General features: G+C 37.7%; 1 protein-coding gene across 3 annotated transcripts in view; it reads left to right on the top strand.

Moving 5' to 3' along the window:
• Nucleotides 1-2,081: 2,081 nt before the first annotated feature.
• Nucleotides 2,082-27,914, top strand: part of LOC117403115 (EH domain-containing protein 3-like) — a 68,125-nt gene continuing 42,292 nt past the window's right edge. Inside the window, exons 1-4 of one of the 3 annotated variants that reach the window (XM_059024317.1) lie at nucleotides 2,082-2,205; nucleotides 3,137-3,334; nucleotides 5,034-5,210; nucleotides 19,174-19,271. In XM_059024317.1, the coding sequence (XP_058880300.1) occupies nucleotides 3,285-3,334; nucleotides 5,034-5,210; nucleotides 19,174-19,271 (325 nt within the window). In that variant the 5' untranslated portion in view covers nucleotides 2,082-2,205; nucleotides 3,137-3,284. The other 2 variants (XM_034921291.2, XM_034005117.3) reach the window with 2 other exon arrangements.

Raw genomic sequence — 27,914 nt, forward strand, 5'->3', positions numbered from 1 at the left:
TTTATCTTTTTCATGGTGTGTGGGTGGAAATCCCTTCTGTGCAGCAGAGTAGAAATTATGATTTTGGAGTGAGGGAACTCCTGGGTGGCCCTCTTGGTCATCGACTTGGTCTTATGATCTGACTTGGCCACATTGTCCTGCTGGGCCCGCAGGTCGTTGGTGCCGGTGTGGATGATGATGTGGCTGGGTGAGCCAAGACTATCGGAAAAAAGAAGGCAGTCTTGACAGCATAGCATGGTTCAATATCCAGAAGGCTTTGCAGCAGCAGGTTTACAACAAGTAACACAGCTCACAGCACACGATTCTCCACTCTCTGAATCCACACACTCACACACCTGATGCACCCTCTTTTATCGCCCCACAGACCCAGACCCAGAAAACAGTTACAATTACGTGAGGCTCGACCAGTCAGCCCACTGACCTTTAACTAACAACAATGTAACAGATTATAACATTCCTCAACCAATCAGAGTCCTGTACAGCTGCATGGGGTTCACATGAACAGCACCTGGTGACCCCGTGTAGACTGCCTGATCCAGCACCAAGTCCCAGCACCCTGCCGCATGGTGCAAGCAATCAAGTCCCCCAAGTTAACAGACCTGAAGGGGGGGCTCTGCACCCTCTATCTGAGCTGCGTGTGGAGTACAAGTGTGCTCTTGGCACAGCAATGCCACTGGTTTGGTAGTAGCTGAAATGTGCTATCCAAATCCAAAACATAACAGACTCGTATTTTGGGGTTGATTACACTTTTTTCCTTTTTCAACCTTTTAGTATAAAAAAAAAAAACTGTTTTTATCTCCTTTTCAATCTTTGAACAAATACAAACTGTCCCAGTTTAACTTATACAACGTTGTAATAGGCTAATGAAGTAGCTGGTTCATTTTCCCCTTTTTATAGGCTCACAGTTGAATATTTCTTTCCCCTTTTCGACTTTTGAAAAGCAAAAAACGGACAAGGAAGCAGTTTGTTTTCATTTGATTTTCATTTTACAACTTCTGAATACCAAAAAATAAACTAGTTTGTTGTTTGTTTATCATTATTAAAAATGTACTTGTAAACAAACAACGAACAACAAACTGGGACCTGACTTTAGCCTCCCTCTTAAAAGGGAAAGTCCAGTTATTAGGTTGAAACTACTGTATATCCACAAGATCAAACATATATATTACAATCTTAAATTATTTTATTACATTTTACATAAAACATTTTGTCTTGTCCAGCAGGTGGCACCCCAAAATAACATACTGTAGCCAGTATGTATGAGACCAAATCTAAATTTACAAAAGGTAACATGCAGTGGCTATCATAGTTATTAGCACCCTTTTGATAACAAAAACTTGAATACATCTCTCACATTGATGGTAATGCACGCGCACACGCACACACCAGCTGCCACTGGCACGACTCTTTGTCTTATCTCCTTTCAAAAACACAACTACTGCCTGTGCGTAAATACCTTACAAAGGCAATTGATAAAATAAGTTAACATAACAGCCTAATTAACATGGAGGTTCAGTCACGTTTTATACCAACTTCATAGATCAAGTAGTTTCTAATCGAAAAGGCACATTCACAACTGTCCAGTTCAACTTGCAGTACAGAAAAATAGCTTTTAACAGGTAATTTAACCCCATCCTTATCAATTACTATACACACAGCCGTACACTAGGTTGTTAACAGGGTGATGCTCATATTATTGGAAATATGTAATTTCATTTTTTTTTTTTTTTTAATACCCAGCTGGTACCATACTAGCTTAAAGAAAGTTCTCAATTTGCATGCCCTAATTTCCTGTTTCACTTCCTAGACAGGCATTAGAGCAGGTGTAGGCTATGTTCTGTATATGTTTGTTGTGCATATGCTTGCCCGTATCATGTCTGTATTTGTTTCTATGACAACTTATAACACACAACTTATGAATTACATTTTTAATTGTGAATTGCCCATTTGGTGTGATCTGACATGTTTGGCAATGGTCAATTAAATAATTAAGTAACTGTTAGAATGTAAATTGAAGGAGTGGTCAACAGTGCATCTGTTGTTTACTTAAAGAGCACATTTACAGGGACTTGTAGTCATTTTTATCAGCTTGCTAACGTTTCAAAAGACGCCTATCAAACATACATCTGGCTTCCCAACGTTTCCGACCTTTATATATTCTAAATCCGTCAAGAATTACCTCTAGTGATCATGATCAAACCACTGGTAAGTAGGACAACGTAGGAATATTTATATGTAAGCAGTACCAATTACAACAGCTAGATGGAGCTAGACGCTAGTCAACACACAATATAGGCCACAGCAATCAAACAAGTAAACGTATCATGTAGATTCTCTCCAGTCGTTTCCACGACAAGACCAGCAGGCAATGAGATAAACCCCGCCCAGCCAACATGGCGCCACCATCAATTACTTCGCCGCTCTAAACCAAGGGAGGAGCTTTGCCAGGAGTTGGGCATTTCCTGTTAGGTCATTTTAGACTGGCATTTTTAAATCAGCCGCAGTAATGAGCCGGAGGTACCTGTGGTTAGCTGAGAGTGTCTGCAGTAGTAGGACATCATTTTAAAATTTACTCGCCTTTTATTTTAAGAAATACTTGTAATTTTGTGTCTAATGTTTAAGGTCAAGAAATAATTAATTTCCCGCTGCAGTGTTTCAATCCAAGAAGAGTCGTGTTGTGTGGGTCCTCCAGTTTTTGAATGATAAGCTTTAATTTTTATGTTTCGATTTTTTTGTAAGTTTACTCACGATAGTGCGGTCGTCCCGTAAACCTGAATGCATTTTTCAAGCTTTTTCTTTTAAAGCAAAAATAAAATATTTCCGTTACCCGCGGAAAAGGACTAAGGAAATGTTTAAGTAAGCCTATTTATAATTATTTGTTGCTACTGTTTGTCTTAAGAAAGAAAGAAAAATACTGGCAACCAACTGCATTTTCTAAGCGTCTCTACTGAAGCAAAACGAAAATACAATTGTATATTTTACATGAAATATTGTAGTTTGGCCTGAAAAACAAAACCATAGTAAATCGTTCTATTTTATGTACTGCATAATTCAATAGCATTTTAAAATATTGTGGAAAGGTATTCGCTATATTATCAAACTGCATCATGTTCAGCTGGTTGGGTAATGATGACAGGAGGAAGAAGGATCCTGAGGTGTTCCAGACTGTCAGCGAGGGGCTCAAGAAGCTCTACAGGACCAAGTTGCTGCCCTTGGAGGATCATTACAAATTTCACGAGTTCCACTCGCCATCCTTGGAAGATGCCGATTTTGACAACAAGCCCATGGTCCTGCTGGTTGGTCAGTACTCCACTGGAAAGACCACCTTCATTCGGTAATGTATTCATTCAAGATTGTGTTTTATTAAACATTGTTAACAATGTAATTAACCTCTATTTGAAGTTAACATCGTGTTATTGACAACATTTAACAATTGACCTGCAGTAGCCAAAATTACAGGCTGCAGGTATAGTGCAGGTTGAATGCGAAATTCATATTGAATGTGAACAAAAATAACGACTGATAATGACAAAATATTTTTGTTCACATTCAATATGAATTTCACATTCAGCCTGTTGGTTTCAGACTGAAGTTGAACAATCCAGCCAAAACGATCAACCTTGCACGATTAGCTCTTAGATAGCAGTTCCGCATGTCCCAGGAACTGTTTGGAGCTTGAACGGCATCGTATTCTAGTCTGATCCACAGTATCATTTTAACATGGAATGAAAATAAATATCACATATATATGCTTACTGTGTACAGATACACGTATACAGTAGTACAGTTTCCAAATAGACTATTTTAATATCTGCCTGTGCTTTGGAGTTTATTTTAAACAGCTGACAAATAGCAACCGTTTCCTTAAGTGTTACTTCATTTTCATTTAAATGTTTATTAATGACTGAGGAAGATATTAAGCAGCTCCGTGAAATCCATCTGTTTTATGTTGCAAACAGTAACAAGAAAGAAGGGAGTAGTTCCTTCCTATTATACAGACTGCTTCTGGCTATGACTAAACCTAAACCGTTTACAGCAATGTGTAATCACAAATGTTTTAGCATGTAGGCTTATTGATTTAATAATGTAGGCTTCTTGATTAATTCCCTCACTATCCTAAGATCTAATTTTCTATAGAAAAATGTAGTACATTGCTAATTAACATTTTTTATGTTTTGGGAGCCATATTTATTATGCACAGACCAAACTTAAGTCACCAACAAATTCACATATCGGTACTAGCTCAAGGTGAAGTACAACAGACATATTGTGCACCCTGCCTGCTTTTTACAAATGTATATATTCACAGTAGTTTTTATTAGTGATACTGCAGTGGAAGTAGTCTTGACCACTGCTGTTCAATTGTACAGTAAGCCTAGTGCTATCAACATAAATGTCCTACTTTTTTTACATATATGCACTGTTTAAAAATGTCTTCCATTCCTTATTTCTTGTGTGAATTTTGAATATTTTATTGAAATTACTACGTATCCAAAACGAAATTGCTAAGTTCCAATTGGCCATCTAATTTGGGACTTATTGAGGTGTGCAATGCAATTTTGGGCACTGTGTAATAAATGAGTACATCTGTTTCAGGTGTCTTTTTTGTACAAATTGATCGATTGATTGGTGGAAAATCAACTTTGTGGATCAAAATCACAACTTTAAGTACTGCATATTAATTTACATTTCAGGTAATGGTACTAAAAACAAATTAAGTTACAAAATTAAACAAGGACATGGACAAATATGTTGAAAAGTTGTTCTAAATTGAAACCTCACTTATGTTAGTACTAAAAGAATGGAGTGAAATACTGTGGCTGAATTGTAATAGGTCTCAGATTTACCCTGGGACTGGCCATCTACTCTCTTGGCAGTTGTCATTCTACAGGAGGAAGCTCATGGTACCGATTCAACAAAGCTTGCAGTTTAATAAAATATTTTAAAAGAAATGTAGTCGCAGAAAAGTGCACACTATTTATAACATCTGAGTGATTTTCATTAAATGCTGTATGCTTGTTTTATTTTACCAGGTACCTGTTGGAGCAGGAATTCCCTGGTATGAGAATTGGTCCAGAACCAACAACTGACTCCTTCATAGCAGTGATGCACGGTGATGTGGAGGGGATAGTCCCAGGAAATGCCTTGGTTGTGGACCCCAAAAAACCTTTCCGGAAGCTGAATGCATTTGGCAATGCGTTTCTTAACAGGTTAGTTTTACAGTTTTTTTTCTTTCTGCACTCTATCTCAAAGTGTAGTTTAATAGTAAACTAAAATATAATTAATTGCTGGTTTGGTGTGCTGGTTGTCACTCAGACTATGCAAGTCACATGGGCATGATCCTGCTTCAACTTCAAATTGCATAATCAGTGACAGATTCTGATTTAATGGAACAATGCAGGACATTTTGTAGAGCCAAGGTTCTTGACTATTTTACTCTGCATTTATTCATTTACTGGTATTTTCAATATGGGACAAATTAACATTATGGGTTTCATGTCGGGAGCCCTGTTTGAATGTCGTGCTTGTCCTATTGTAACTTCTCTCTTCACCCCTGTGATTGGATAGTTTGTTTATTTTGGGCTGTGCCCGAGTCCACTAGTTGTTCTCATTCCAAGACGGCCCATTGTTCTCAATTGGTCCACCGTTTCGCCCCCTGTTGGCTGTTCTCTCTCAGTAGTGCCAAGGCATTAAAAACTGTCTGGTTTTACCTTTTGAAAGACACCGCCAGCGCGACAGGATTTATTCTTTGTCAGTTGGGGAGTTTGTGACCAGAAACCAAGTAGACACAGAGAATGGCTTAGGACCCCCTTCTGTATATTCCAATTCTGTTGATTTCATACACAGAATGATATTATGACCCACTCTGACGCTACAATTGGCACGCTACCCCACCCTAAAATAGTGAATGATTCTGAACTTGGAGTAGCTAATATGTTAGTTATTATTTTTCTCTAAATCTTACACCTGGCTTTGAACTTGCTTTGTACTTGTCTGTAGAGTCCAAGTGTTGGTGCTGAAACACCTACCTGAAGGCATTTAAATCATGTAACAATATGATCTTTCCACTCTGCCACCTCACCTACTCTCTCCAGGCAAGGTCAAAGCATTTGAAGCAATTCTTTTCTTCTAAAACTAGAAAGAAACAACTTGGATGTTTTTTTTTTTTTTTAATCTTGTCCAAAAAATGGAAATGATTTAAAAGCAATCAGCTGCAAACATAGCAAAAACAGTACAAATAAAATTGAAAAATGACAAACAAGCAGCTCTCAAATGAGAAAAATAATTAAGGCATACAGAACAGATTGTACGCAGCGCATCTGTTGTTGCAATTATTTTTGCCGACTGTGGTTATCAGGACCTTAGGGTGACCAGACATCCTGATTTTCCATCAAAGGTCCCGGTGTCCTGAAATTTCTTAATCTTGGAAGTCCCTGTTTTCAGCCACTTCCTTTAACGCGACACACTCTAAATACCTTTTATCAAAATAACGTGAACAACCGCTTCCTATATGTTTATGGCACCTGCAGTGAAACAAAATTAAATAAATAAAGGTACTAGGGTAATCAAGAACATAGGGTACTAGATTTAATTTGATTAACATAGAGATATGTGCTTATTCCTCACTGCGCCATGCGTTTTCATTTTAATTTATATTCAATATGAATCTACAATTATATGCAATACAGTAATTTCGTAGCTGAGTTCTGGCTGGATTTAGCACAGACACTAACTAGGCAGAGCAGCGAGAAGTTGCAAGCATGAAAATCCACTAGGTCAAACCACATCAACAACGTCAATAAGTAGAGCTGAATGCCAAAATGTAAATGTATTTAACGACGAGCTACAAAACGAATTATTTATTTAATGTATTGCTATTAATAAACACAATTAAAAAGTAGCAATATAACAGTATGGCAACTTATACTAATTAGTCACTTAAACACCTGGGAGTGTACTGAAATGAGCTAGCTTCTTAAAAAAATAATACTAAGAGTGAAAGGGTGGCTATTTAAATAACCACAAATAGCCTTTATTTAAATTGGTTTAATTAGTCATATCAATTATTTGTGTCCCGGTTTTGATCTTTGAAAATCTGGTCACCCTAAGCACTGTGCATACGGTAACTTCTGTTTCAGCTGTTGTAAAGCCACAAAAACGAATATAGTTATATTTGTTCATTAAACCCTGAGGGCAGGATTTGTCCTAAAAGATATACATTAGGAAATGGCAAAAAAATAACACTGGGTCAATTGCAATGAACTGAAAGGAATGTACTAACTGTGGATGATCCCGTGGTTAGTACGGACGACAGTACTAAACTAGTACGCAAATTAATACCAATTGCAGTGAACTAAGCAGCTCAAGATTGTCCCCATCTGCATATTAAAATGTGTCCAATTGCAGTAATCCCAGTCAGTTCTCAATCTGCGGTCCTCGGACCACTGGTTGTCCGCCGGCTCCCTTCAAGTGGTCCGTGGAAAGGTTACATAATTACGGAAAGGAAGTGGCAGCGTAGTTCGTATATCCCACTGCAAACCCAAGATCTTTAAAAACTCAGCTACAGGAGCAGGTAGAAAATGCTACATGGAGAATACCTCCAAGTTTAAAAAAAAAAAAAAAAAACATCTAAACTCTCCGTCATATAGTTTTGGAGTGTCAAATGTATGATTTACTAGGGACTTTTCTTGTATCGTGCTCACGTGCACTCTACACAGCAACTTGTAAAGTAAGGGGATAACACATGACAAGGTGTGCGTTGTGTTGCATTAACATACAGCTGTAGTTGGGTTCAACCACCAAAGCCGTATGTTAATGAAACATAACACACAAGCCCTGGAGTGTTATTCCACTTATAAAACATTTATTTTATTTAAATTTTTTCATTGTAATTGGTATTAAGTTAGTATGCAGCTGGGGGATCCTGAGAGAGTACTGTATTAGCTGGTACGCAACTTAGTACACTGCTCCGTACTAACTCTGCAAGTTCGTTGTAATTGACCCAATGAGTCTATGGCTGTGTTTTGCTTCCTGTTTCACTTCCCCCTTGGCTCAGTGTTAGCAACTTTGGCATAAGCAGTATTACTGATAATATGTTGTTGTTCTTCTCTAAATTAGTCTTTTACCTTTTGGCTTCGAACCTGCTTTGTGCTTGTCTGTAGAATCCAAGTGCTGACACTGAAACGCCTACCTGATTGCATTGAAATCATGTGACAATATGATCTTTCTTGCCACCTCAGTCGCCTGCTCTCTACAGAGATGCTCAAAGCCAGGTAAAGGCAGAGGGAAAACGTGCTAATTCAGTATTGGAACAATACTAATCAAAATGATTGTAAACAAATAAGGTAGTCAGTGAAATGTATGTAAAATAACAATTAAGATTACATTTGAAGTAACTCTTTGATGTTGTAAAACTAGTAAGAAACAACATGGGTATTTTAGTCATAAGCAGTACAATTAATATTCTCAGTTGTTTACTAGTTTTATAACATTTCTTTTAAATCTTGCACAGATGCAAACAGAACAAAAACAGGACAAACAAGCAGATGTCAAATAAGAAGTGAATTCAGGCGTACAAAACAGTACAAAGCAAAACTGCTGTTTCAGTCATTTTTGCTGAGTTAAGTTTTAATGTGGTTATCTAGTAACTTTTGTCTCAGAAGCCACAAAAACTAATATAGAGTTATATTTGTACCTTGTAGCCTCAAGACAAGAATTGTCCTACATTTATATACATTAGGAAATGGCAAAACCATTGCGGCTGCTTAAATTAGAAAGAACAGAGTCTATGGCTATGTTTTGCTTTGGTAATTCCTGTTTCACTTTCCCCTTAGCTCAGTGTTAGCAACTCAGCATGGCAGCACAACTGCTTATAAATAGTCAATTCTCATTAATTCAAATCTCAAGGGACCAGCAAAAAAAAAGTCATATCAGTAATTTGTATTATCAGGAATCTAAAGCCAAATGCTTGTCAGTTTTTATTGAAGTTCAAGTAACACTGAAATCAAATTTCAATGACAGTACAATGAAGAGTATTATACATTTAAAAATACTGTGTGTTTCTGATCATAGGTTTAAACCACCAAAGCAAGGCGTCCTCAACATTAGGGTATTGAGCAAATTGGAAGCATTGACAACTTGCACCCACAGTTTTGACAACTTGTATCCACTAAGCCTGTATTACTGTATCCCATTTTTTTAGAATGGTTGACAAAGTGTTTGTCGGACTGTTGAAATCTCTGTCAACATCTTTCATTTCCTTGTATGGTAGTGCATTGTCCACCACTTTCAACACCAAGGATAGTGCACGTTTTTGCGTGAATACTAAGGTAACTCGAAATGCACCATAGGGTCTGTAGTCTCCAAACAGTAAAATCGTCCAGGAAGTCGCAAAGAACCCTAGAACAATATCCAGGGATCTGCTGGCCTCTCGCCTCGGCTAAGGTCAGTGTTCATGACTCCACCATCAGAAAGACACTGGGCACATGGATTCATGGCAGAGTAGCAAGGCGGAAACCATTGCTCACTAAGAAGAACATGAATGCTCATCTCAAGTTTGCCAAAAAGCACCTGGATGATCCTCAAGAGTTCTGGAACAATGTTCTATGGCCAGATGAGTCAAAAGTGGAACTTTTTGGCCGACATGGGCCCCGTTATGCCTGGCGAAAACCAAACACTGCATTCCACAGTAAGAACCTCATACCAACGGTCAAGCATGGTGGTGGTAATGTCATGGTTTGGGGATGCTTTGCTGCCTCAGGACCTGGACGCCTTGCCATCATTGAAGGAACCATGTATTCTGCTCTGTATCAGAGAATTCTACAGGAGAATGTCAGGCCATCCGTCCGTGAGCTGAAGCTGAAGCGCAGCTGGGTCATGCAGCAAGACAATGATCCGAAACACACAAGCAAGTCTACATCAGAATGGTTGAAGAACAAGAAATTTAAAGTTTTGGAATGGCCTAGTCAAAATCCAGACCTAAACCCCATTGAGATGTTGTGCAGGACCTGAAACGAGCAGTTCTTGCTCAAACCCACAAATGTCACTGAGTTGAAGCAGTTCTGCATGGAGGAGTGGGCCAAAATTCCTCCACGGCGCTGTGAGAGACTAATCAATAACTACAGGAAGCGTTTGGTTGCAGTTATTGCTGCTAAAGGTGGCGTAACCAGTTATTGAGTCTAAGGGGGCGATTTACTTTTTCACACGGGGCATTGGGTGTTGCATGACTTTAATAAATAAATGAAATGTATCAAATGTTTGTGTTATTTGTTCACTCAGGGTCCCTTTTATCTAATATTAGGTTTTGGTTGAAGATCTGATAACATTCAGTGTCAAAAATATGCAAAAATGCAGAAAATCAGACAGGGGGCAAATACTTTTTCACGGCACTGTGTATCAGGTTGTTCACTATAATAGGGTTTGGCAATTTGCTGTATCAGAATAATAAAGTAAGTCCCAAATTGAATTGAACATCTGTATACAGTAGTTCTTTCAAAACAACTTCACCTTGATCAACATTTGAATTGTATTTAAAAGACAACAGTAAAGAAGTGAAAAAAATAAAAAGTACTCTTACATGCTGAATACAGTAATTACGTGCCCTTTCTCTTGAAAAACATATCCCACGTAGATTGCTTCATATTTTTCGTGCTTTTCTCAATGCATGCTGTTTCAATCTTGTTACCTCCTCAAGCCTGTTGCCATGGTTGTAGTTTGTAGATGGCAATGGTTGCATTCGTCACACATGACTCGCACTACAATAGGTTAGCCTACCAAGGTCTTTGTTTTTACTGAGAGAATAAAACATTCACACTGGAGAAAGTTCAGTGTCAGTCACTTCCGAGATCGTTTTATCCTGGTTGATTTTGTAAAAGCGATCATTCTAATGGGGCTAATTTCCGTTGAAAAAAACAGTTCTTGCTGCTTCAATCGTTTTAAAGGGGGTTTGTTTATAAGAAGGGTTCCTTATAGTGAAATTAGACTGTACCTATTTTTAGTGTACAATAGCGTTTGATGCAAATTCTCTGGAATGCTAAATGCTGTTAATTTATTACTTGCCTTGGAACAAAAATATATATTTATAATAAAAGCAAATTAGGCCCTACATACTGTATTGTGTAGCGTTAATACCGTATTCCTTCAAATTTAAGACGCCCTTGAATTTAAGACGCAGCCCACATTTCCCACCCTCAATTTGAAGAAATAACTAGAGTTGCGATCAACTTTACGGCTTCCAAGCAGTTAGTGTGAAATTTAAGCGCATTGGTTGTTATAGATGAAACGTTATCACAAATCATTTTGGACACAGCTGACTCTGTCAATTTTGGCCAAAATATTGGAATCACTGGTTAGATGATCAATGGTGAAATCTCATTGGCCCACAGCAGCCATGTTTTGTACTGTAGCAACTTCCCTTGAACAGCTGTAAAAGAGAATCATACTTAGATCATGTATGCTCATTTTGGCTTCAATCAGAACTCTGCATGTTATATAACAACCATCTGCAGTCAATAAGAAATTATGGGAAGTTTTACAGCCAGCTTTAAATTTGACCTTTAGCAGAACTTAACCATACTATATAAAACTATATATGCATTACACATTACACTACTTGCATTACCTATAGTGATCACATACACACCAGTTTTGTAAAACAACAAAAGTCACATCTAATAAATTACATACTTTTTGCTATACCTTGCTATATTTTTTCCATACCTTGCAGACTTTTCCATGTTAACAGCTGTCCCCAGTGGTGGGAATGTGTCATTTCAGGGTGAAAAATTGTAAAACTGGCAGGTCACCCATATTGATTGGCTCATGGCGGTCATGTTTGTTGATGTAGGAACTTTTCCTGACTAACTTTTTTAGAGGACAGTACAAAGATAACGTATACCCAAGATTCATGTCAATCAGCCAAAGGGCTCATGAGCAGTTGTTTAAATGTTTTACGCAAAATCCAACATAGCTGCCACACTATGTGGCTGATTATACTTAAGGAAAAATTGATCAATTGTGGACATGAGCGTACTATGTACAAGATTTCACAGCTGTACTATTTACCGTTCATGAGAAGAAGACTTGAATATTGTCCAAAATTTTCATTAAATCCAAGATGGCTGCCACACCATGTGACCAAAGGCCGCCATATTGACCACGACACAACATCCCATAGTCCTATACATCCGTGTCAAATTTTGTGCATTTGGTGCAGCCGATAAGAAGTTATACACAGTTTTATAGCTAGTTGCGTATGTTGATGATGTCATGCAGCGTGGACGCTATGATTTTCACAGTAGCAACTTCCCTTGAACAAGTGTAACAGATGACCATACTGAGATGTTTTATTCCAATTTTTGTTTCAATCAAATAAGCAGTTTCAGAGAAGAAGTTTGAATTTTGATGATTTTATATTTTTATGGTAATTTTATGTTATTAATCAATGTGGTTGCCAAACCATAGAACCAATCAGCTTCATATTAACAACAGCTAATCATGGACTAGCCCTTAACATGTATAGCAATTTTCAGAACTCTGCAGTAAGCGGTTTCCGATACATAGGCGTTTTAACAAATTCCGCAAAATCCAATATGGCTGCCGAACCATGCGACTTGCGCAAATTTGCTGAATATCACAGACTATCATCCATAGGCATCTACCAGTGTACCGAATCTCGTGAGTTTTTGAGCATGTTTTGGCAGAAAGAAGGAAAAATAATAATAATAATAATCCTAACAAAAACAATAGGCTTCCCCAGCCTACGGCTTGGAAGCCTAATAAAACATCAAAAAGATGCATTTACAAAGATATCACCTCAATTACACATATAAGAAAACGACATGTGGAGGCAGTTTGTCACACTGAGAATTAGTTATGTGCTGCTTCTACTTTCCAGTTGTTTAATCATGCCATTTTCAAGAAATACAAACTGCTATATTACGCATCAGATTACTTTCAGAAAGATCACAGGTCTCTTACTAGTACCAACACTTCAAACAAAAAACAGAAGTTATCTGCTAGCCAAAAACAGAAGTTATCTGCTAGCCAAAAACAGAAGTTATCTGCTAGCCAAAAACAGAAGTTATCTGCTAGCCAAAAACAGAAGTTGATCATCAAATTTTTTTCCTGTGATGATGTAAGTTGGGTGTTGCCTGGCAACACCTTGCGCAAAGTAAAAAAAGAGAAAGCGACTTCTTTCTGCTCCATTGAAAAAGTTGTTCCTGCAGTTCAAACAAGAAAATTCTAGTCTCAGAATGTCACATGCTCAGTTCAATTCCAGTGTCAGAATGTCACATGCTCAGTTGACGTGTTATAGAGCATTCTGGACTGTTCCACCGAGACAGGCAGACTTGCTAGTGTGTAACGCATGAGAATCTTCAAATGAAAGTGGATGCTGTCTTCTATAGAAAGATCATAAATATCGGTGATGCTGAAGAACTTGCAAGTACTCGATGGATCTCATCACTACAGAAGGCAAAATCGAAGAACAAATGCCTGCAAGTCCTCTTCAACCTGTGAATAAAAATTCATCAAATTTTCACATGTGGGCTAAGAAACCACAGGGTATGGTAACCGTCAAACATACCACGGTTATCGTCGTACAGCGGTATAATGTCATTTTTTTGTAATCTGTTTTTAAATGGCTATTTAAAGAAATGCACTCAAGTGAAGTCATTTTTAACAAGAAAAATAGCTTTAATTTAAAGTTGTGAAACAAATACAACACACTGGTGTACTACCTAACTGAAAGTACTGTTCACTCCATCTCACACAGGCTCAGCAAAATAATGCTGCTTTTTTATTTCAAATTACTGTGGAGAAACACCAACATATTAACATTTTCTGGTCTCAGTCTGGAACGATAGGGGGTAAGGATGGACCCCTGCAACTGAATACCCTCTTCGTCTTTATCAGTTTGGACGGCATCCTATTAGTTGAAGCAAAGTTTTACCTAGCAATAGCCAATCGAGTGCGTGTTGACATGCAGTGCCCGCCCACTGAGTGCAAAACTTAATGATGAGAAGACAGCTTGTTAACAGCAACGATCACAAAGGAAAGAAGAAAAGTTAAGGTGGGTGTGACACCATTGCAAAGTTAAGCGGCATCTAGGGGACTTTTTTTAAATGGAAATAAAACCAAAATCCCTATCACTATCAACACTATCAACTCGAGGAGATGTCAACATCTTTACAATATCTTTTTAAAATAAAAATAATACAAATGCCTGTAGCATCTTAGAATTAGTTATATAGTAGTAAATAAACTTTTTGATTATCTGCATTGGTGTGTGCTTACTGTGTTTCTCTTGACCGATACAATAGATAATAGCTACTTTTACTTCTATGGTTTGGTAAATTAATAGGAAGACAGTGGTGAAAAGTTACAGTGCCTTGTTCTTGCTGATACAGACGTGCTCAAATTTGTTGGTACCCCTCCACAAAAACGAAGAATGCACAATTTTCTCTGAAATAACTTGAAACTGACAAAAGTAATTGGCATCCACCATTGTTTATTCCATATTTAATAGAAATCAGACTTTGCTTTTGATTTTTTATTCAACATAATATTGTAAATAAGAAAACAAATGAAAATGGCATGGACAAAAATGATGGGACCGCTAACCTAATATTTTGTTGCACAACCTTTAGAGGCAATCACTGCAATCAAACGTTTTCTGTAGCTCTCAATGAGACTTCTGCACCTGTTAACAGGTAGTTTTGCCCACTCTTCCTGAGCAAATTGCTCCAGCTGTCTCAGGTTTGATGGGTGCCTTCTCCAGACTGCAAGTTTCAGCTCTTTCCATAGATGTTCGATAGGATTCAGATCAGGACTCAGAAGGCCACTTCAGAATAGTCCAATGTTTTGTTCTTATCCATTCTTGGGTGCTTTTAGCTGTGTGTTTTGGGTCATTATCCTGTTGGAGGACCCATGACCTGCGACTGAGACAGAGCTTTCTGACACTGGGCAGTACGTTTCGCTCCAGAATGCCTTGATAGTCTTGAGATTTCATTGTGCCCTGCACAGATTCAAGGCACCCTGTGCCAGGCGCAGCAAAGCAGCCCCAAAACATAACAGCCTCCTCCATGTTTCACTGTAGGTATGGTGTTCTTTTCTTTGAAAGCTTCATTTTTTCGTCTGTGAACATAGAGCTGATGTGACTTGCCAAAAAGCTCCAGTTTTGACTAATCTGTCCAAAGGACATTCTCCCAGAAGGATTGTGGCTTGTCAATATGCATTTTAGCAAATTCCAGTCTGGCTTTTTTATGTTTTTCTTTCAAAAGTGGAGTCCTCCTGGGTCTTCTTCCATGGAGCCCACTTTCGCTCAAAAAGCGACGGATGGTGCGATCAGAAACTGACGTACCTTCACCTTGGAGTTCAGCTTGTATCTCTTTGGCAGTTATCCTTGGTTCTTTTTCTACCATTTGCACTATCCTTCTGTTCAATCTGGGGTCGATTTTCCTCTTGCGGCTGCGCCCAGGGAGGTTGGCTACAGTTTCATGGACCTTAAACTTCTTAATAATATTTGCAACTGTTGTCACAGGAACATCAAGCTGCTTGGAGATGGTCTTGTAGCCTTTACCTTTACCATGCTTGTCTATTATTTTCTTTTTGATCTCCTCAGACAACTCTCCCCTTTGCTTTCTCTGGTCCATGTTCAGTGTGGTGCACACAATCATACCAAACAGCACAGTGACTACTTTTCTCCATTTAAATAGGCTGAATGACTGATTACAAGATTGGAGACATGTGTGATACTAATTAAAGAAACTAATTAGTTTGAAATATCACTATAATCCAATAGTTTATTATCTTTTCTAAGGGGTACCAACAAATGTGTCCAGGCCATTTTAGAATATCTTTGTAGAATAAGCAATAATTCATCTCTTTTCACAGCTTCTTTGCTTTATTCTATGACATACCAAAGGCATGCAAGTATACATGATAAAATAGCTTTTCATTTAATCATTTTTCAGGAGGAATGAAGCATTATTTCAATGAGCTGTAAGGGTACCAACAAATTTGAGCATGTCTGTATTTTGGAGTATTTGTTTTTCATTTACTGACAATCATGTTTGCTAGAGATCATTGTTTAGTAGGACGGTTTATATTAAATATGATGTCACTTATTTAATAGTCTACTCGGATAATCTCATGCATGGCAGTTTTCAGAAATTGAGATGTCTATGTTAATTAGTTCTAATGAACACAGTGGCTCACCGATGGACAGACGGTGAATACAAAAATGCGCCCATATCGCCATAAACCGTGTGAACTCAGTGATCATGGTATAGAAAAATGGTTGTGGTTTCAAAACCGTGGCAGTTTATACCGCGGTTTACCGTAAAACTGGTATACCGTGACATCCCTAGTCGTGCCATTGTAAGATGCCTGAGTTTTGCTCCTGTTATTCACCTGTAACAGTTCAAAAGGCTCAACAACCAGTTGAGTGTCATGTGGAAAATGAAGGGGAAGCAGACATAATCTTGTAGGCCAATGGTGTGTTGTGTGTTATGATGGAGATGCGTATCCTTGGAACCATTACAGGAATGGCAACAACCGAAATGGGTGATTGCATCGAAGTCAAATATATGAACAAATTAGGCAAAGACAGATTATACTGGTCAACAGTTGGAGATCAGGACAACATTTATTACACACTGAAAGATGTCCTGGGTCTAATCAAACCACATTTTGTGGTACCAGCCCAAAACAGTGCCCGCCATTCGAAACTTGACCAAAAACTGTGAAAAAATAAAGGAAATGGTAGGAAAGTAATTACTAGAAAAGTGAGTTCTCCTCAATTCATGGCATTCTAATAATTGCTACCACTGTAAATAAAATTAAAAGGCATTAACACTAGAACCGCCGCCTGGGTATTTACTTCATGTATTTAGGAAAAGTCAAGAATGGACAACTGCATGGCATTCACCAACGCAGAGTAATTTTACATTTTAAATCCTAAAGCATATTGACACGCATGCTGATTCTAGTGTTAAATAATTGGCCAAGAACATTTTAAATAGGTTAAAACCCCCATGTTTCCAGTGGGTTATTAAAAACAAAAATAACCACATCAAAAATAACCACATCATCTAATGAACTACTGCACAACGCAAGTGACGCAAACTACGTATCTTCCTTCTGTGATAGCCCTTTTTTTATTCCTTTGCCGTCCCGTGTGCATTGCACTTAAGCAAAAAACAAACAAACAAAAAATGTCCACAAATAACATTTACACTAAAAAATTTCTCAAACTGTTAACGTTCTTGTTTACTATTCAAATGACAAAGTTTTAATCAGCCTATCAGTGCGTCTTTACTGCTTTTATGTGCTCGGTACTGTGCAGTAGGAGGTGGGACAAAGTTGGTGCTGCATTGTTTTGATTTAGGTTGCTAAAATCTAGTTTTCAGCATTGGAGGTAAAATAGTAGAAATGGACGACCAAAGCAAAAAAAAGCAAAAGTATATTTCAGTGATTGATCGTGTCAAGATATTTCCCAAATAAACTGAGGTAATTGTTTTGCATATCTTAATGTGTCCTTGGAGAAAATACGATCGATCACTATTTAGCTTCAGAATCATACATTTAAAAAAAAGGATACTACAGAGGCTGCTGAACAGAACGTAAAATAAACCGCTTTCAGAAAACAAACTGGAAAGTCAGCGCAGACAAAAAGTATTCCTGTCTGCAAGTTAAATCAGTACTAAAACGATCCAGCACAGCCACCTCGCTTCAACTTGCTGCTTATTGTTTCACAGTTGGAATTTTAGACCCGAATAGAAATGTTCGCTATGTTTTGACTCTGTACTAATAAAATAAATTATTGGATGGGACCAATAATATGACAACGAACGTGCTGCATACATTGCCTTTATTAAAGTATGCCAGATGCCCTTGTGTAACCGAGTTTTTGGGCTTTTTCTAATCGATTTCCACCTCTGTATAACTTGGCAAAGCTTTGCTTTAACTTCCAACCAATTCAGTGGGTGCAGAACGTGCAGTCTCAATGTATGGGCAAGTCAACTGCAGGGGAATGCTGCATGCTTGCCTTTAACAAATGACAGCACTCTGTTTTAGTAAGGAAGCAAGTACCACTATTTTTAGGCTTTATGGCGTTCTGAAATACTGTCTTAGGTTTATTTAACGTTTAAACAGGTCCGCAAAATGTCCCCGAAATCCTAATTTTATTCCGCAACATACCCATTAAAAATACTTAAATTTACCGCGATTTAAGTAGACCCCTAGTTATAACACGTTAAATAAACCAGCATTAACCTACATGCAACATTTTATTTCAAGAATTAAAATAAATAAATAAATAAATAAATAAGTTTTTCAGAAGTAATGACTCATCTTGTTTTTCTTTCATCTGATATATTGTTTTTCATTGAAAGCTTAAAATTGGTACCTTTGGTACCACAATTTATGCAAAATATAATAGGAAAATTAAAGTAATGCTGTAGTTGTTTTCTACATTCACAGTGCTTAATATTTATGTAAGTATTGTTTATGGTACATAATTGGTATTTTCATAAAAAACCCAACAATGATGTAATAGTTTATAATAGGTGTCAGTTATGAGAGCCTGAAATAAAAAAAAAAAAAAAAAACATTTTATATTAATTATTTTCTACATTTATAGAGACTAAAGAAAAGCATTTTAGAAAACAGTTTTATGATACATTTTTGCAGCATCAGGTTTAATAGGTTTTTATGTTAAGTGTCAGTTATGAGATTCTAGGGGGTTTATTCTTAAAAAATTAAGAAATCTATAAATGAACAAAGTTTGGTGTGCCAATATTTGGATGCAAAACTTAAGTCTGCTGAACAGGGGGATGTTTCTAAAAATAAAAAAGAAATAACTTTTTTTAGATGTTTGTTTTTTAGCCCAATCTACATAGTTATTTGAAAATTGCCTGTGTGTTTGGCAAACAGTTTTACTGGAAATCCCTGCCTAAAACATCACTGGTCGTTTATTTATTTTAACGTTATTGACTATTGTTAAATATTCATTATCTAACAGTTCATTTTGAAACGCCAAAGAATCGCAAACTATATAGTGTCTGTTTTCTTCAATGTGCACAATTTATTTACAAGTTGTTTGCCAGGAATACAAGCCGGTCGTCCTGTAAGTTATGAACTTACTTGAGCAACGTTCTTTGTGTCCTATAGGTTTGTGTGTGCCCAGCTCCCAAACCCAGTGCTGGAGAGCATCAGTATCATTGACACACCAGGTATCCTGTCCGGGGAGAAACAGAGGATCAGCAGAGGTTTGTTTCTTTCCACTTATGAAAAGAAAAACAAATTATATGGTACTGGGTTATTTAGCAGGCCTGGCATAGAACATCAAAAAACATTTGGTACAACTAAGTAGTGGGAAGCCTGCGGGCATACTGTTTTTTTCCTAAGGTAGTCACTAGGTACAAGCAGATCCTGGAACGTGGTATTTTCTGTATAAGTCATACAGTACAGGATTTTCAAAAGGTTGTAAATGGTAACTCCAGTGTTAATCAACAAATCGGTATGTAGCATTGATTTTGGCATTTAAGAGGTCATTATTAGGGCTGTAAATCTATGTTTTAATTGACTACACCTTTAAACACATTGTTAATCCAGTTGTTTTAACCATTTAAACAGCCATAAATTTAATGTTTCACTCATTTTATATTTTACTTCCAATATGTTAAGTCATATTTTAACCTTGGTTTGTTATTCAAAGCGCGTACCATATAAATCCACTTAAAGACAAACAATGGTAAACATAAAAGCATAAAGGAGGACTGTAAATTAGCACTAAAATGTAATCCTTTTTAATAGCATAAAAAAACCATTCATAGTCGATTTTACAACGTACCATTTCTCCAGAAGCTCCATAAAAAGTGTGTGTATCCAACATCGAAAAAAACATTAAACAACTCTATTTAAATTAAACGTAACACAGTGACAAGACCACATTTTTAGTTTCATTCACTTGTATATTGTTGGCAGGAAACAAAACATGTCCAGAACCAAAAACCTTTTGTTTTTTTCATTAAAAATCAAAGCCGTTGTCTGATACAATACTAGTTCCCAGCGTCCCTCCCCTTCACAGCGGCGCTTGCACATTCACGTGAAAAAATAGACTTCATTTCCCAGCGTCCCGCTCTTTCACGGCTTCTCGGTTAAGCTCGCTTGAATAATTAAAAGCAGATTGCAGATGTCCTGTTGAACACACACAATAAAATATGGACAAATAAAAAGTTGTGCACACTTTGTAACAGATGTCTTATTCGCTGTTCTTTTTATAAATAAATAAATAGTAGCTACATGTTTTTCTTTTCCAATGTGTTAGTGTTTTACTGTGGCGTGAATGGAGCCGTGAGTTGCCTTAATCACACAGGCTATTCACTTTTCTGAAATAATGTACAGTACTAAGACTAGGGCCCTATAGAATTTGTGTTATTTTGTTCTGATTCCCATTTTTTATTTTTTTCTGATTTTCTGTGTTTTACCGTTTTTTTTTTTTTTTTTTAAATGTAATTAGGTACATTTAAATAGTAAATAACATTGTTAACTTTAAAAACGGGTTGTGTGTTGTGTTTTTTTTTTTTTTTTGCATTGTGCAGTGTGGGGCGCTCCAAAGCAAACAGATAGGCACGTTTCATAACTTTTTTGTTTCGAACTTGATCAATTCTGTATTACTGCTATGCCCATGGTTTCACCTCCATAAATCTTCTCTGTGTGAACATTGGGATCATATTGTTCAAAGTGACTGCTGTAATAGCAGTCTGTGTGAAGTACTTTTTGTGTTGTAATACAGACGTTAAAAATAGTCTGCAACATTGTCTAATTAAGTCCTTGAAAAGATTTCTATTTATTTTCCATGATTGCATTTATTTAACGCACTAGAACGGTGAATTAAGTATTTTCACTGATTCAGCCCTTCTCGTTGTTTATCCTTCACAGAATACCCCGCCTCATTTTTAACCCAGCTACAGAAACCGTCCCCCCGCCATCCATTCCCCCACTTCTGAAACCAAAGTTACGCCACTGCCTGTACTGACCATTAGTTTCACATTTTCTCTTCAAATATGTAAATCTCAAGCTTAATGCTCTACTGCCAAATACATTTTTTCGTATAGCACTTAATTCCGCATTAATATTCTTTTGATTCCGTAATTCCGTCCGTGCTCTCATTAACATGGATTCTATAGAGCCCTGTAAGACCTGAAAAAAGGCAATGCGATGGAGATACACAACAACACAGGAAGTTGGTCTGTCCTTAATTTATGCAAGACGTATTTAGAGTGATCACGTGGAAAAACAGGTCAGGTTTCCTTAAAGGGGAAAACCATAGAAAGGGAAACGTATCTTTGCGGAAAATATGCAAAAATAATTTGATAATATTTTACTGTTAAATTGCGTTTAAACGTATAATACAAATTTTAAACGAAAATATTTTTAATCCACGTTTACCGTTTTTAAACCTTTACAGCCCTAATCATTATGCCTATCTTGTTAAATAATCATGCAAATGGGATTTCTGAAATTATGTTGAATTATGAAATGTTAATTTTCTTTTATTTCTTTTGTTTGCGTGGAAATTTAAAAGGAAATGCATGTTAATTGTCGTACTTTTTATCAGTTAATTTGCACTTGGGGGGGATTTAATTAACGGAAGACTATATAACTCGCCTTTTTAAACAAATTTAACAGACTGCGACTGTGACGCCGACGATACAGAGAGTGTACAGAGTTAATTTCTTAGACTACCTAGATGATTCAATATTTGTAGTTAAAATATTTTAGCCTTTTCTATACTTGTGGTTATGAGTGAGATTTATTCACTTGTTTTAACCATTTGTAATCTTATGGAACGTTTGTTGTATTGCTAAAATGGTATCCCATTATTTGCACCCAGTGTAATGTTACTACCAATGCAACTGTAGCCTATCTGAACTCTAGATACGTACATTATATGACCTCTACTGTAGATTTTATTTGAATTGTACAAATAATTAAATCTTGTCATAGAAAATGGCATATTAGATGTTACAATAAAGTTTCCTTAGGTTTGATTTTGGATTTGCAACTCGGCCTTGGCTTTTAACACCTGTGTCTAATCCACACAGGAACAAAGAACAGGCGTACAAAGACACAGATCCACTAGGAATGTGATCGAGATTATTGATGTGGATTTTGCCTAAATGTATTTGTAATGTTGTCGGACTCCTCACACTTTATGTACAATGTACACTTTCACATTCACACGTTTGTATGCATATAAAATGTTCTTATAATACTGTAAGTGTTCAGTGGTTTCGTTTAATCATGTTGTTTGTTTATCGCAGATGTGAGCAAAGAGTATCGGAGAAAATGCATGATGAGAGGAATTCACCATACAATTCATTATAAACAAATTGTGTATTGGGTTAGGGAGTTATATCCTAATTTTTTAAAGTCTTATTAAATATCGAAGTGTTGAGCAAAAAATCCAAATTATAGTTTGGGAACAAATGTTGACTAAAAGTTATCGATTCCTTTAGAATACTGTTGCACATATGTAGATGGGTGTTACTGAAATGTCTCATTACAAACTGCCTGCACAGCTTTGGGTAATAAATAAATAAATGTCATTGAGTAGCTAAAGGTATGAGATTTTTTTTACACAATATGTTATAACATTCAAAAGTCTACTGACTCGCACATCCAGACAAAGTCTGAGAGAGGTCTCCCCTGCTTTCTGACGGCATGTACATTCCTGAACATTATTTTTAATTTTTCAATGTTGGCGGCTTTCAGTGAGGTTAGGCTCTCACTGCTGTAGATTCTGAGGAGGGGGCTGTCTTTGACAATTTTTATGGTCTTTGATTGATTTTTAATTAAGTTTTTTTTTTTTTTTTTTTTTTTTTTCGTTTTTTCTCCAGGGCATACAATCGGCATTCTGAGCAGAACATGCATTGATCTGCGCTGTCAAAAACGAGCCAATTCCGACATTGCCCGCTGTCATCCACTTTCTATTTTTCCACTCACTTTTCTTTTTTTCCTCAGTTTGCTGTTCCTCATCTACCTGTTTCCTCTTTTCAGCAGGCTTGCTAAACCTAGTGAAATGTCTCCACATTTTTTAATGTTTAGTTAAAAAATTAGTAGTTTTGTAGTGTGCTTCTGTTTTGCTGCGAGGTTGTTATTTTTCCCAGAGGCTACACCGGTGTGCCGCTAGCCAATGACATTGGCCCTGACGCTCAGCGGTGGTGCATCCATGGCTCAGAGGAGCACCTGTGGATAAAACATTTTGCGCTTAATTTTGAACGAAAGACCCAAAAAGCTGTCTAACAAGGATGAGCAATACTTGAAGATAATACTTGAAGATAATATCCTTAAGGAATAGAAAGAAGACAAGCATTGATTTGACCATAGAACTAGCAGAAGACACAGGTGTCGTTGTCCATCAAATCAACAATACGAAGGTCACTCTTGAAATCAGGACTCAAATTATGTGTTGCAGTAAGAATACCTCTGTTAAGAAAGGGGAACAAGATTAAAAAGTTAAATATGCACAAGAACACAGAAATTGGACTATAGAACAATGGTCAAAGGTGCTTTGGACTGATGATGGATGGACAACGACACCTGTGCCTTCGGTCAGGTCTTGAAGTCGTGCAGTTGTAATCCTAGCACTGTGTGGTCTTGCATTGTCCTGCGGGAAAATCGACATTTCCGCATTGGCTTGCAGGAAAGGAAAAACTGTTGCCTCAAGGACGTGGTCAATGTATCACTGAGCAGTAAGGTTGCCCAAGGTGTTCTTGTGTTAAAGGAGATTCCTCCCCACATCATCACAAAATCATGACTTGAGCTCAGTATTTTGTTATCCCAAGAAACAATACTACAACAATCAAAAAACGTATCTGCACACTATTTATAGTTTAAAAACTGCTAATTAAAATGATCCATGAGTGGGAATGTTACCTTTTTTTAAATTTTGTATAACAATTATAGCATTGATTACATGATGCTTTATGCATGGTTAATTCATGGAAAGTTACATTTTTGCTTCACTTAGGGTGACCAGACGTCCCGATTAAAATCGTGATCGTCCCGATTTATTAGGGGCTTTGTCCCGCATCCCAATCGAGGGACTGTCGGGACGTCATTTGTCCTGATTTTTAGCGTAAACGTTGTAAAATGATATGCAGTGCAACAGCATACTCTACTGGTTTAGGGCGTGTTGTTTGAGTGAGTTGTTTGCATTGCATCTGTGCGGCTATCCAATCACGTTAACATGCAGTCATGTGATGCGGTATGCGTCTTGTGTTTTTCTTGGTGCGTGTGTCTGGTTTTACTAGCAAAGTGTCATGATGGCTGGTGTTGACGAGTCTGTCACTAAAAAGTAAAAAAGACAGTGCAAGTACCTAACGCAGTGGGGGGGAAAAATGGATTCAATCATATGATTATGATTTATAATTTAGGATTTCACAGACATTTCGCAGACCTGTTATAAACATTAAATACACCTAATATTTCAGAGCACTATAAACCCTAAAAATAGTGGTACATGCTTCCTTATTAAAACAGAGTGCTGTCATTTGTTAAAAGGCAATCGTGCAGTATTCCCCAGAAGTTGCTGCCGACATTCTCTGTCTGGTGTGGATTTACCTATACATTGAGACTGCACGTCTGCATCCACTGAATTGGTTGGAAATGTAAGGCAAAGCTTTGCCAAGTTATACAGATGTGGGAATCGATTAGAAACAGTCCCAAAACTCGGTTACCCAAAGGTATCTGGCATTCTTTAATAAAGTCCATATATGCAGTACGTTCGTTGTCATGTTATTTGTCCCATCCAGGAATTTATTTTATCAGTACTGAGTCAAAACAAAGAAAACGTGCCTATGTGGGTCTAAAATTCTAACTGCGTTTAAAAAGGAAACGGCAGGTTGTTTGAAGCGAGGTGGCTGTGCTAGATCGGACCTGTATTACTGATTTAACTTGGGTACAACCAACACAGGAATACTTTTTTTGTCTGTGCTGACTTTCCAGTTTGTTTTCTGAAAGCTGTTGTTTGTTTTATGTTTTGTTCAGCATCCTCTGTGTGATGTGCAAAACAATTACCTCCATCTGCATGTACAGTTTCTTTGGGAAATGTCTTGACACGATCCTCAGCCAAAATATACTTGGTTTGTTTTGCTTTGTCGTCCATTTTTGGTATTTTATGTCCAATGCTGAAAACAACTAGATTTTAGCAACCTAAATAAAACAATGCAGCACTGCTTTGTCCCACCTACTACGTACCATACAGCAGGTCACAGAAAAGCCAGTACAGATGCACTGATAGACTGATTAAAACATCGCTGTCATCTGAACAGTAAATAAGATAGTTAACCGCTTTGGAGTATTTTAAAAAAATATATATATATTTTTCTCTGTTTTAGTTTTTGCCTAAGTGCAATGCACACAGGAAGGCGAAGGAATAAAAAAAAAAAAAAAGCCACGCTACAGAAGAAAGATGCGTTGCAGTAGTTCACAAGGTTTCTTTCCTCCCCTCACAAACTGAAAGTGTCCCGATTTTTCACTTTTGCTATCTGGTCACCCTAGCTTCACTATATGTGCATTATAGAGAGGGAGTTATTTTATTTTGTATTTTAGTCAGATGTGTGTTATGTATGCCGCAGTGCCCCCCACTCCCTGCCCTGAGACCTGTGTGTGTGTGTGTGTGTGTGTGTGTGTGTGTGTATTTTATATACAGACGTGCTCAAATTTGTTGGTACCCTTACAGCTCATTGAAATAATGCTTAATTCCTCCTGAAAAGTGATGAAGTTAAAAGCTATTTTATCATGTATACTTGCATGCCTTTGGTATGTCATAGAATAAGATATTCTAAAATGGCCTGGACACATTTGTTGGTACCCCTTAGAAAAGATAATAAATAATTGGATTATAGTGATATTTCAAACTAATTAGTTTCTTTAATTAGTATCACACATGTCTCCAATCAGTCATTCAGCCTATTTAAATGGAGAAAAGTAGTCACTGTGCTGTTTGGTATCATTGTGTGCACCACACTGAACATGGACCAGAGAAAGCAAAGGAGAGAGTTGTCTGGGGAGATCAGAAAGAAAATAATAGACAAGCATGGTAAAGGTAAAGGCTACAAAACCATCTCCAAGCAGCTTAATGTTTCTGTGACAACAGTTGCAAATATTAAGAAGTTTAAGGTCCATGGAACTGTAGCCAACTTCCCTGGGCGCGGCCGCAAGAGGAAAATCGACCCCAGAGTGAACAGAAGGATAGTAGATGGTAGATGGTAGAAAAAGAACCAAGGATAACTGCCAAAGAGATACAAGCTGAACTCCAAGGTGAAGGTACGTCAGTTTCTGATCGCACCATCCGTCGCTTTTTGAGCGAAAGTGGGCTCCATGGAAGAAGACCCAGGAGGACTCCACTTTTGACAGAAAAACATAAAGCCAGACTGGAATTTGCTAAAATGCATATTGACAAGCAACAATCCTTCTGGGAGAATGTCCTTTGAACAGATGAGTCAAAACTGGAGCTTTTTGGCAAGTCACATGCGCTCTATGTTCACAGACAAAAAAATGAAGCTTCAAAGAAAAGAACACCATACCTACAGTGAAACATGGAGGAGGCTCGGTTATGTTTTGGGGCTGCTTTGCTGCGCCTGGCACAGGGTGCCTTGAATCTGTGCTCGGCACAATGAAATCTTAAGACTATCAAGGCATTCTGGAGCGAAACGTACTGCCCAGTGTCAGAAAGCTCTGTCTCAGTCGCAGGTCATGGGTCCTCCAACAGGATAATGACCAAAAACACACAGCTAAAAGCAGGTTGGTTGGACGACGTTTGTGGACCACAATTTTCAAATTGTGCCACAGATTCTCAATGGGATTGAGATCAGGACTTTGACTGGGCCACTGTAGGACATTCACCTTTTTGTTCTTGAGCCACTCCAATGTTGCTTTGGCCTTGTGCTTGGGATCATTGTCCTGCTGAAAGGTGAATTTCCTCCCAAGCTTCAGTTTTTTAGCAGACTGAAGCAGGTTCTCTTACAGTATTTCCCTGTATTTTGCTCCATCCATTCTTCCTTCAATTTTAACAAGATGCCCAGTCCCTGTTGATGAGAAGCATCCCCACAGCATGATGCTGCCACCACCATACTTCACTGTAGGGATGGTGTGTCTTGAGGCATGGGCAGTGTTAGGTTTGCGCCACACATAGCGCTTTGAGTTTTGGCCAAAAAGCTCTATCTTTGTCTCATCTGACCACAAAACCTTTTCCCACATCGCAGCTGGGTCACTCTCATGCTTTCTGGCAAACTCCAGATGTGCTTTCAGATGGTACTTTTTGAGCAACGGCTTCTTTCTTGCCACCCTCCCATACAGGCCAGTGTTATGCAGAGCTCTTGATATGGTTGACTGGTGCACCATTACTCCACTCCCAGCCACTGAACTTTGTAGCTCCTTCAAAGTGATTGTTGGCCTCTCTGTGGCTTCTCTCACAAGTCTCCTTCTTGTTTGAGCACTGAGTTTTGAGGGACGGCCTTTTCTTGGCAGTGCCTGGGTGGTGTGATGCAGCTTCCACTTCCTGATTTATTGATCCAACTGTGCTCACTGGGATATCCAAACACTTGGATATTATTTTGTACCCTTTCCCTAATCTATGCATTTGTATTACTTTATCTCTAACTTCTGTAAAATGCTCTTTGGTCTTCATTTTCCATCAGATTCACAACCTGACCAATGATCCTTCAACAGTGGGGTTTTTATCCAGAAAATGTGACGGCAACTTTAATGGTTCACAGGTGGAGGCCAATGGTAAGGTAATTGTGTCCTCGTTAGGGCAATTTCTTTCATCGGTGTAAACTGGGAGCTTCCACAGCACAGGGGTTGCATACTTATGCAAGCAAGATATTTCAGTTTTTTAT

This window comes from Acipenser ruthenus, chromosome 5 (assembly GCF_902713425.1).
Source record: "Acipenser ruthenus chromosome 5, fAciRut3.2 maternal haplotype, whole genome shotgun sequence".
NCBI lineage: Eukaryota > Metazoa > Chordata > Actinopteri > Acipenseriformes > Acipenseridae > Acipenser > Acipenser ruthenus.